The 11,047-nt window shown below is 26.5% G+C and overlaps 1 protein-coding gene across 2 annotated transcripts; it reads right to left on the bottom strand.

The window, feature by feature from the left end:
* Window positions 1-41: 41 nt before the first annotated feature.
* On the bottom strand, window positions 42-9,727 carry LOC112692119 (RNA transcription, translation and transport factor protein). 2 transcript variants are annotated; one of them, XM_025566693.1, is made up of 5 exons: window positions 9,514-9,727; window positions 1,002-1,226; window positions 835-930; window positions 378-538; window positions 42-317 (listed from the first exon to the last, which is right to left on the bottom strand). In XM_025566693.1, the coding sequence occupies exons 2-5, from the start codon at window positions 1,207-1,209 to the stop codon at window positions 111-113; spliced, it is 672 nt and encodes a 223-aa protein (XP_025422478.1). In that variant the 5' UTR covers window positions 1,210-1,226; window positions 9,514-9,727; the 3' UTR covers window positions 42-110. The 2 variants fall into 2 exon arrangements, with proteins under 2 accessions (XP_025422478.1, XP_025422470.1); XM_025566685.1 differs by lacking the exon at window positions 9,514-9,727 and adding an exon at window positions 2,267-2,465 and having other exon boundaries at window positions 44-317.
* Window positions 9,728-11,047: the final 1,320 nt, after the last annotated feature.

Raw genomic sequence — 11,047 nt, 5'->3', positions numbered from 1 at the left:
AACAAAGTAATTAAACATAAAATGTATTCATTTATTCATATATCTTACATGTTATTTGAATTACAATAATTTATTAATAAAACTTCATTTAATTTTAACCAATTGGATATTTAATAACCAACTTTTCCTAATTTAGTATCTGTTTTTGGATTTGAAGTAATTTGCTGCATAGATACAATACATTCATTTATGCAAGTTTGAAGATCACGTAACCTATGTAGCTGTGCTAATCTTAATACTTTCAATGCTTTTAGAACAGCTTTGTCTTTGGAATCAATTTTATGACCTTTGATTTGTTCTAAAGGAAAAGCTTCACCCTGTAAAGAGCAGAGTTGAATTACAAAAGAATGTGGATACAATTATTGAAAATATTTTACCTTAGGTAACACAGCAGATGGATTATTTATTGCTTTTGCACTTAATCTTTTTTCAATAAATGCACTTACAGCTTCTAATGTTATTATGTGATCAGGATGTTTGGAAATATTTAGTAAATCAGCAAGCTTCTCGACGCCTTTCTTAAAATCATCACTGTAAGCTATAAATTACATACCAATGTTAATAATAATTTTAATAATGAGTAAAAATCGTAATGTACATGTAAATAACTTTTATAGCATGTAATACATACAAACATTATCAAAAAAATAAATAAATAACATAAATAATATTATCAAAAATTAAAATAAATTTAAATGTCTAAGAATCGAGAAAAAGCGGTGTCTTAGGCAGGAAAACCTCAACTATATCATCTTTGCTGCATTTTATATGATAAAATAATAAAAATACTTTTAAACAATATTTTTTTAGTTTTTTGTATTATAATATAATTACCATCAATATTATCAATTGGGTTATCAGATGGTATAATCGTTGGAACATTAGAATCAATTTCAAGTGTTGTTTTTGTTTCTGAATCAAACTTGCTCCCTATAAGAAAAATGTAATAGCAATAAATTTAAATATAATCTACTGAAGGAATAGAATAAGGGTCAACTTACTTTGTTCATTGTACACTGTTCTAACAGCCCTACCTAAAAACCATTCCAAATGATCTATAGTTTCTGTACTTGTTATTGGATTGGAACTAGATACACAGTAGTCTTTAAATGCTGTGTCCCATTCATCAGAATCAATATTCTGTAACCCTGATCGTTTATCTGGTTCATATATTTTTAAAATATTCTCTTCTAACCACAACACTAACATCCGTAAACATTTTTCATCTAAATTAAAATATAAAATACAAAAACTAACAAAATTAAATAAAATTATTGTAATTCACAGTTAAGAGTAAATATAAAATAAGTAACTATATATGTATTTTACTTAGGCTTAGGTTGTGACTATACAAGTATATAGTATATACTAATGTATCTCATAGAAAGAACAGAACATTTTATATGATTTTCAGAACACAAAATAATACAAAAATTAACAATTTTTTACCTATGACAAAATTATTTTTCATCGTTACTGTAATGACTTAAATAATAATATATTAGTGATTTTACCACTATCAAACAGGCTGCTGATAGTTTTGTTATATAGGTAAATAATGAACTAGATAAAATAGAAAATAATATTATCCAAATTAGTGATAGTTTACCAACAACTCGACTAACAAAAAAGACTAAACAATTTACATGCGAATCTACAGATAATCAAACTATGAATCCATTAAAGTTGTTTGAAGTTAATGTTTGCAATGTAATATTTGACTCAGTTATTCAAAGTATTGAATTACGATTTGAAAAATATAAGGACTTGTATGCTGATATCAATTGCCTGGACCCAAATAATTTTTTTACTGAAGACAATTTGCTAAACAATGCATTGAAAAGTATTTTTACAAAAATTTTACCATTTAAAACTGATTTATCTTATCAACAGCTTCATCTAGAGTACATAAAATTTGTTTCAAAATGGGATAAACTTAAAATAAACTGTACAAATGTATAAACTCACAAAATAAAAGTTAGTGCAGATGAATCAGATAATAGTACTAGTACGTACCTATCTATATTGTCTTTAAATAATTATTAATTTATATTATGTGATTTACAGCATGTTTTCAATTTTACTAGAATTACTACCCATTTAGGCCCTTCCAATTCCTTCCCGGTAAAAAAATATATGATGAATACGTAATGTCAGGTATGTTCAGTAAACCAAAATGTTTAGATTCTATGCGGTCGATTATTTTAAAGAAAACAACAGCAGTTCAAGTGTAAAATAAATAATCCTATATAAATATACTACATACTGGTTGCGTCGAATACTGAAGCTAAAGGGTAACCGATTGCTTTCAGCTTGGAAATGGACATCACGACAGGTAATGCTATGAAATCAGAGTTGCAATTTAAATCTACAAGCCGACGTATGGACAAATAAGACTTAAGTGACAGTAACACTTCGATGTACCGGCCGGATGTGTACTACTAACAAAACGAACGAATGATAACGATTGTGATAATAGATTATTATCCATAACATAGAAAAGATATAACACCTTGTGCTGATACTGTGACGCGCCGCCGTAGTACCGCCGCGATATTTTGATTCAATAAATAAATAAATAGCGACGAATTTTCAGGACAAACTCGGCATTGCAGCGCATGCTTAAGAATAAAAACATAATTGGTAAAAATTTAACAATTATTTTATCATTAATAATAATATGATATAAAGCACGAAGTACCTATTTGAAAACAATCATAATTTATGATAAAAGTTATTCCTTTTTTTTTAAAACGACTTCGGAGTCAGCATTCACCACTGATTTTTATTATTGTCAATCATAATATTACTACCTATTACACCGGAGCGCCTTTGGCGTGAATGGTTAATTATTTGAGTTGTGATTACCATTGTTATGTTCTCTTTTTTTATTTGTCGGTACCTACAAGTGAGCGTTACCTCCATAATCTCACAAACAAAAATAACTGATAGATGATTTCCACATTTAAATAATATTAACCTCAGCAGTGAAAAAACAAATTGTATCGTTACGTAAAAATATATTTTCGCTGATGGTGAGATATGGAAACATATAAATATGGATATTGATTTTGAAAATATCGAATTTTTTAGGGTTAATTCGATTTATGTGTGCACGGTAGGAAGTTATAATTTATCTAAAAAAAATTCCGATTATAACGAGAATCTGATATTACCAGTAAATGTCTTGGTCTGTCTATTGGAACTATTAGCTTCCACTAGACAACGTTCATATAATTAGAAAACTTCTTACAACTAATTCAACAAATTAATAATAAATAAATAAAATATATAATATCCAAGCCAATTTGATCCATTTATTTTGGAACATTTAAATAAATATGGAAATCAAGGCAAAGGGAATCTTTCACATTTATCAGCTAATATTTGTAATTAATTTATTAACATAATGGATAGACAAGTGCTAAATACAATTCTTTCGGAATTAAAAGTGGCTAAATATTGTTCAATTAGTATTGATTCCACTCCTGATCTTTCTTATATGAATCAAATAACATTCATTATACGGTATGTTAAAAACGATAATCCAGTTGAACGTTTTTTAGAATTTATTCCTATTTATGAACACGGTTCTGAGAATTTATTTAAAGTTATTTTATCTTTTCTTGAAAAAAATCAGATTAGTTTAAAAACTGTCGTGGCCAGTCATATGACAATGCTACAAATATGTCAGGGGAATATGCTGGTTTACAAGACAGAATAAAAAAAAAAAGTGTAATTTTGCTGTTTTTATACCATGTGCAGCTTGTTCTTTTAACTTGGTATGGGTTCATGCAACAGAATGTGTTATGGAAGTAGTAAGTTATTTTCAATTTGTATAAAAACTATATAATTTTTTTTCGAGTTCTACCTATCTCTGGAATATCATGAAAAAGTGCCTAGGCTCAAATTATGTTTTAAAATCACTATCAAAAACTAGATGGTCTGCTGGAGCAGATGCTGTTACTGCCTTGTGTATTGGTTACAAAGACATTTTAGATGCTCTAAAAACAATTAAAATAGATGATAAGACTTCACCAGATGTTAAAAACGAAACCCATAGCTTAATTAAGGAAATGGAACAGTTGGAAAATATTGTTGTTGCTGAAGTAAAATCTTATCAAGAATAAATGAAACAAATAAAAATGTACAAAAAGAAAACCTTACTATTGACGTCGGTTCAAAATAATTTGATTCACTTGCTGGTTTTCTAAGTGAGATTAGAGATTAATTTTATAATTCTGTACCATTGTGGCAAAAACTGATTAGTGCCAAAAAGTCAATTTTGGGATTATAGATGATATATATAGAATAAGGTTGAAATTGTATTGTGTCAAAATATTTTTAGCTCTATTATTACATCTGTTATAAGCAAAAAACGAAAGTGATAACTGTTTAAATGCAGGAAATAAAATTGTGACAATACATGATATACTACATATCATTTTCGAACACAAATAAATATTGTCCATCTATAAAATTTATAGATACTTGTAATATAATGTTATAACAAAAAAGTTGATTGTTTTTATTTTATTTTTCGTTAATAATCAAAGGAATAAAGTTCTTTGAAAAAAAAAATATATTTGTTGTTTAAAAAACCTATTAGTCAAAAAATGTTATGTGCTACTTTGGCTGACAAAAAAAATGACAAAATATATTATGTGCATTTCATTGTTCTTATCAGTCACAATTATTGTAAGTTATTATAAGTTATTATAAGTCTTAACATAACTTTCAAATTAGCATAAAATTATTATAAAAGTATTTTAGTGTATCAAGACTATTTATAAATAACCTTTATTTAGTAAAATATCATTAAAAAATTAGGTATTTATGTTAAAAAATGTTTAAAAGGAAATCCTAATACATTTTATAATGCCCGTCCTATAAAATTTAGTTTTGGCACTTATCAGCTTTTGCCACAATGGTATAAAATTATGAAACTGTCACTAGAGATCAATTTCCAGATTCTGACTATAAAGATTTAGATCAACGAACTAAGAAGAGGAAAATTCATTTAACATACTTCGATCAACAAACTAATGAAAGTATATAATTTTTAAGAAATAAAAAATTCAAAATAGAAACTTACTTTCCTATAATAGGCACAACTCAGTTAAAAATTTGTGGTAAATCATACCAATCAATAAATAAACTGTTTGTATTTTTCTCCAATCTAAAAACAAAAGATAAAAGAAATACAAGTCCATTGTAAAAAATTTGCAGAATTTTATCATGTAGACGTTAATAAAAATGAATTAATTTTAAAATGTAACACTTAAAAGCGTATTTATTAGAAATTTATACTTCTGAATTCAGTATTTCTACTACATACAAATGTTTAAAATCAAATAGACTAGAAGTAACATTTTTGAACATAATAATACCTTTCCGAATTTTTTTATCAATGATGATTACGAACTGTACTGGTAGGAATGTTCATTTTCTAAGTTAAATTTAATTAAAGAAACTAAAGCCTAGAACAACCATGAGCCCAGTGGCGTACATACGGGAGAGGTTTTCGGGTCCAAACCCCCCTAGGGCCAAAAAAAAAAAATGTTAATATTATTAATGAATTTATTATTATTAATTACATGTATGCATAAAACATTCGTCATAATAATAATATATAGTATAGACTATTGAGTATACTTTACCAACAACGAAAAAATATTTTTTTAACGAAATTATGGGTGCCATATATTAATCTAAATAGAGATTTAATCGTACACAGTCAGTTAGTTGCGTGAGGATAATATTGTCATTATCTCGACTAACTCGAACGGATAATGGAGAAAAAACCGATTACGTTATAATCGTTGAATTTCGGGTGAACGACAATAATACGGTGCAATGGATTCTATTTTTATAGCACTATCGTAAATTACCATGTTAAACATTTTCGTTAAATAATATTATGAAATTTTCGTTCATTCTGTTCTACCTATTCTGCCATTGAAGAAGTTTATGTCAAAAACTATTCATTGAACTCCATAAACCATAGATAAGTATTTAGATAAGATTAGTTAGAGTTTATAACATTAAAATTGTTTATTAACAAAACATTAAACATATGTTTAATGTTTTGTTAATAAATAATTAATAATAAATAATAATAAATAAATAAATAATTAATAATAAATAGTTAATAAATAATATTGTTAATATTAAGCATTTGAAATATTAAAATTAATTATAAATACACAAGACTGGGTGAGTTAATGATTTTTTTTTTAACTTAGTATATATTGTATTTCTAAGTACAGAAGTTACCTATCTAATAAGTGATAACTAGGGAACGGATTTATATGTAAATACATATTTTTATTAAAACAAGATATTTAAAATTTGATAAGAAATGTTCATAATTTAAATCATTCCTATTAATATGATGCTACTTTTATTTTACATATTTTTACATATTTTGGTATAATTACATATTTTTACATATTTCACTAATTTGTAAATATTTTTAAACATATTTTATTATTTCATCATTCATACGTCTTCTTCATACAAAAATATAAAAAATTATTTCAAATTTAGATCCAGAACTTTTATCGCTATTAGAAAAGCTCAAAATATTATGCAAAATGAAACATTGAAAACAAATTTAATTTTCATCTCAGTGAATTTTAGTTTTATTGCACATACAATTATAAAATTAAAAACAAAAATATGTCCTTGAATGAAAGTATGCAAATTGTCGAATCAACGATTGCAAAATGAAAACTCGTAAACGGACCAATAGGAGAAGTAGTAAAAAAGAAAATTCATGTTTTTACAGAAAAAAATTTCAGGTCATATTGATTTTAAATCAATTAATGACATAATTAGTGGCAGACACCCTTCTAAAAATTTGGAATTATCGCCTTCTAATAATATGCCCTTCAAATATGCTTAAATCAACCGATGTAGGTTGATGTGGAACGATCATTTAGCCGTTTTAAAAATATTTTCAGATCTAATAGGCGACATTTAATATTTGATAATTTAAAATATATTGTAATAATTCAATGCAACAAATCATTTTGATAATTTAATAATTATATATTTTTTTTTTTTTAAAAATTTTTTTCCTACATATTTGGATGGTTTTAGTACATATTTTATAAATTATACTTACATACATATGTACATATTTATGTATTTTTATTACATATAAATCCGTTCCCTAGTGATAACTAATAAATAATAATAAATACCTAAATATAATAAATTAGTATTATATTTAGTTGTCTTTCAAACAGATATTATTTGTGTAAATTATAATACGATGAGTAGGTATTTTTAATTTTAATGTTTTAACTATCAACGTGAATAGTGTTACTGTAAACCCAAAAGTTCACAACTGAATACTGTTAAAATTATAGGACCACATCGACATCGCACGAAACCGTAAAATCGTAATAGTAGTCATGGCTGAAAAAAAACAATCAAAAATTCAATCTTTTTTTTCAAAACCACCCTCAATAATGAATCCAACTCAAACAGTTATAAGTTCTTCTAGTTCCTCATTACCATCAGCTATATCTGCATCTGATACACCTATCACTCAGTTCGCATCTTCGACTACAGATATTAATCGTACATCTTCCAGTTATAATATTTTTGACATAGCACATTACACAAATAAATTTTTAACGCAAAATGAAATAGAAGACGTTTTGAACAAAATTTGGGTCCCTGGTATTAATTACAATTTTCCTATCAAAATATCAGTAGTTGGTAAACAACAAAAAGTTTTGAAGTTGAAATTTCAATATAAATGACTTATTAACTTTCCTTGGTTGGTCTATTCAGAAGTAAACAATGATATTGCAAATATTGTGTTGCTTTTACTAAAAATGAAGCCGGTATTAATAACCAAAAATTAGAAGCATTCGTATTAAAAAAATATGATGATTGGAAACATGCATTGGAAGACTTTAAAAATCACTCGAATTTAGAATATCACAAAAAGAGTTTACTAGATGCCGATAATTTCTTAAACATGCTTAAAAATCCAACAAGGGCAATCGATAAAATAATTGACAACGAAAAAACAAACAGATATTGCAAAATCGAAAACATATTATTTCAATAATTGAGGCAGTTATTTTGTGCGATTGTCAAAACTTGGCATTAAGAAGACACTGTGATTCAGGAAAAATTGAAATCAATGACTCAAAAGTTATAAATTATAAGAATGAAGGTAATTTCAAAGAAATTTTACGATACCGAGCTCAAGGAGATATTGAAATGAAAATCTATCTGGAAAGCTCGGGAAAGATGAAATATACTAGTCATAAAAGTCAAATTAATATGATTGATGCTTGTAACAAAATTTTATTAAATTAAGTTATTTCTAGAGTAAATACAGCAAAATGTTTTTCAATTCTTGCAGTTGAAACTGCGGATATTTCAGAAGTTGAACAGGTATCGTTATGTGTTAAATATATCAACTCAAACACTTTAAAACTTACTGAAGAATTTTTACAATTTGTACCAACTAATGATATGACTGGTAAAGGAATAGCAAATTTAATCCTAGAAAATCTTCAACAATTTGGAATCAATACTCAATATTTACGTGGGCAAGGATATGACGGGGCAGCTGCAATGACCAGAAAATGTAATGGTGTCCAGGTTACATTAAAGAAATTCACCCAAATGCTCTATATGTTCATTGTTCAGCCCACTCGTTAAATTTAGCGGTTTCTAAATCCTATAGTGTACCAGCCATACGTGATTGTCTTGGCACAAAAAGTTAAATCAGAGATTTTTTTTATTTGTCCGAAGCGGAAGTTGGTACCAATTCAAAACTCTACTAAGGGTTGTGCAAATATTAAATAAAAAAACCTAATAAATAGCACAACCGAAGAAAGTACTGATAAATTTATAAGTACTTTCTTCGGTTGTGCTTAAGTACTTAAGTACTTACTACTACTAGTTCCCCTTTGCCAAGAGTAGCAAATTTTTCTATCGTTATATATTAAAAATGGCATAATTATTGTTTTTTTTTTTCATACCATTAAATCATGATAAATATTAGGTTATGTTAAATATTACTCCAGCAGAGCTTTTATTTATTTATATATTAACTTACGAGTATTAATTTAAAAATTTTTAATTTATTTTCTTATTTTATTAATATAAAGTAGGTATACATATTATATAAAAATTATAAAATAGTTAATTCCACTTTATTTTATTTTTTTTTTGTGTAGCTGATCTATATAATCAAATTCATTGATTAATTTACTTAATATGTTCGAAGTCCCATAAAAGTATATGAAAAACCAGAAAAAGTGTTAATTATTATTTTGAATGCTTGAATATCTTAAAGTTACAGAAATGGTGGGTAGTTCTTGTACAAAAAAAAATATTCAAATATTACTGATAAGCAGGGCTCGGGGTTTTTTGTGCTTAAAATCTTAAAAATATGCCCTTAAATATGCATTCACTTTTAATTAAAAAATACGTACTAATACAAATTTAATTTAAAAAAAAAACATATCTTGCACATACCTACTACTACTATCAAATTCCGAAATGAAACATCTCAAACGACTAATTTGTGATTGTTTTTCTTTCGACATATTTATTTTTTATTAATTTAAGAAAATTATACCACGAATACGAGCACTAATAATTAACAGACACGAGCCACGAAAACAAATACGAAAACGAAGACTAACACGACAAAATATGCAGTAATGCATTAACAAGAAAACGATCGTCTTCGTGGTTCGTCGATTACTGAGTAGTGACAAACAAAATAATACTTTGAAAGACAGATTAATAAAAGTAAAATTGTCTTCAGAGCTAAAAATAAAATGGGTTCCCCGAATGAAATAAGTGGAATAACACTATTGAGTATCGAGTATATTAAGTATCGCCCTATCGGCAATATTGTAGACGAATTCATATAGATAAAATTAATTTAGAATGAATAATGTATCAGCGCGTTTAGTTTTCTAAATAACATTTTTATAACGTGTCAAAAATGAAAATTTTACATTATTATTTTTGATTTACGAGTAAATTATCAACAATTATTTTAAAATATGCAGTTTAAATCAATAAATCTCAGAAATATGCAATTGAAGAAAAAAATCCAAAATATGAAAAAATATGCATAATAAAATTTTAAACTTAAAACTCCCAACACCATAATAAAAATTTGTACCATATCAGATTTATTCTATTTACTTCTCGAACAAATATGCAAATGCATTAAGTCCCAAGTCCTGTTGATAAGTTATAGATATGTTAAAGACACCTAAAAAATCAGAATAATATTTGATTAATATACTGAGTATTGCTCCGTAAGAATATAGATCACATATTACAATAATACACCTATGTTTAACACGGCCGTCTGTTATTTAAGTAAGAATAAATATGAATATATAGTAGTATGCTATATTACTACCAAATCTCCTGCACGTAGATATATTTCTTTAGATACGCACACTAAATGCTAATTATTTATATTATCCAATGATAGCTGCCGAAATTGTTGAATAATTTATCAACTCTGTGTGCAAAATGCAGTGCATGAGACGTCACATGAACGTTTTATTGTGTGATGTGAGGTTAATATTTAAAGCCTAGTAACGTACAAGTGACTTTCCCTAGACCCTTTATGCTAAGTTATTTGACCTAAGCCATACGCCGTTACAAATGTAACTCGCATTTGATATTATCAAATGCAATCTATGTTTAGTTTACCATGCGAAGTCATTATTGTGGTATTTCGTAACTCTTATTATACATCACAAAATTGACTTCCATGTTTAATATTAAATATTAATTTCCATTTAACTTTCCAAATTATGTTTTGCCTATCAATACTATTCAACGTTATAGTTATATAACTATAAGCTTCTTGGGAACTTCTAAGTTTAAACTTTGGAATTTGGTTGTATTGTTAATAACGCATAAATAGCTAAGAGTTAAAATTATAAATAGATACAAAAGGTTAAAATATTATGTGAGAAAAAGTAAACACATTCATTCCGGTTATGCTGCCAACGAAAGTTTATTTATCTAGAGCATA

The sequence above is a fragment of the Sipha flava genome, unplaced genomic scaffold (assembly GCF_003268045.1).
Source record: "Sipha flava isolate LNK unplaced genomic scaffold, YSA_version1 116_pilon_pilon, whole genome shotgun sequence".
Lineage (NCBI taxonomy): Eukaryota > Metazoa > Arthropoda > Insecta > Hemiptera > Aphididae > Sipha > Sipha flava.
This window is presented reverse-complemented; position numbering and strand designations above follow the sequence as displayed.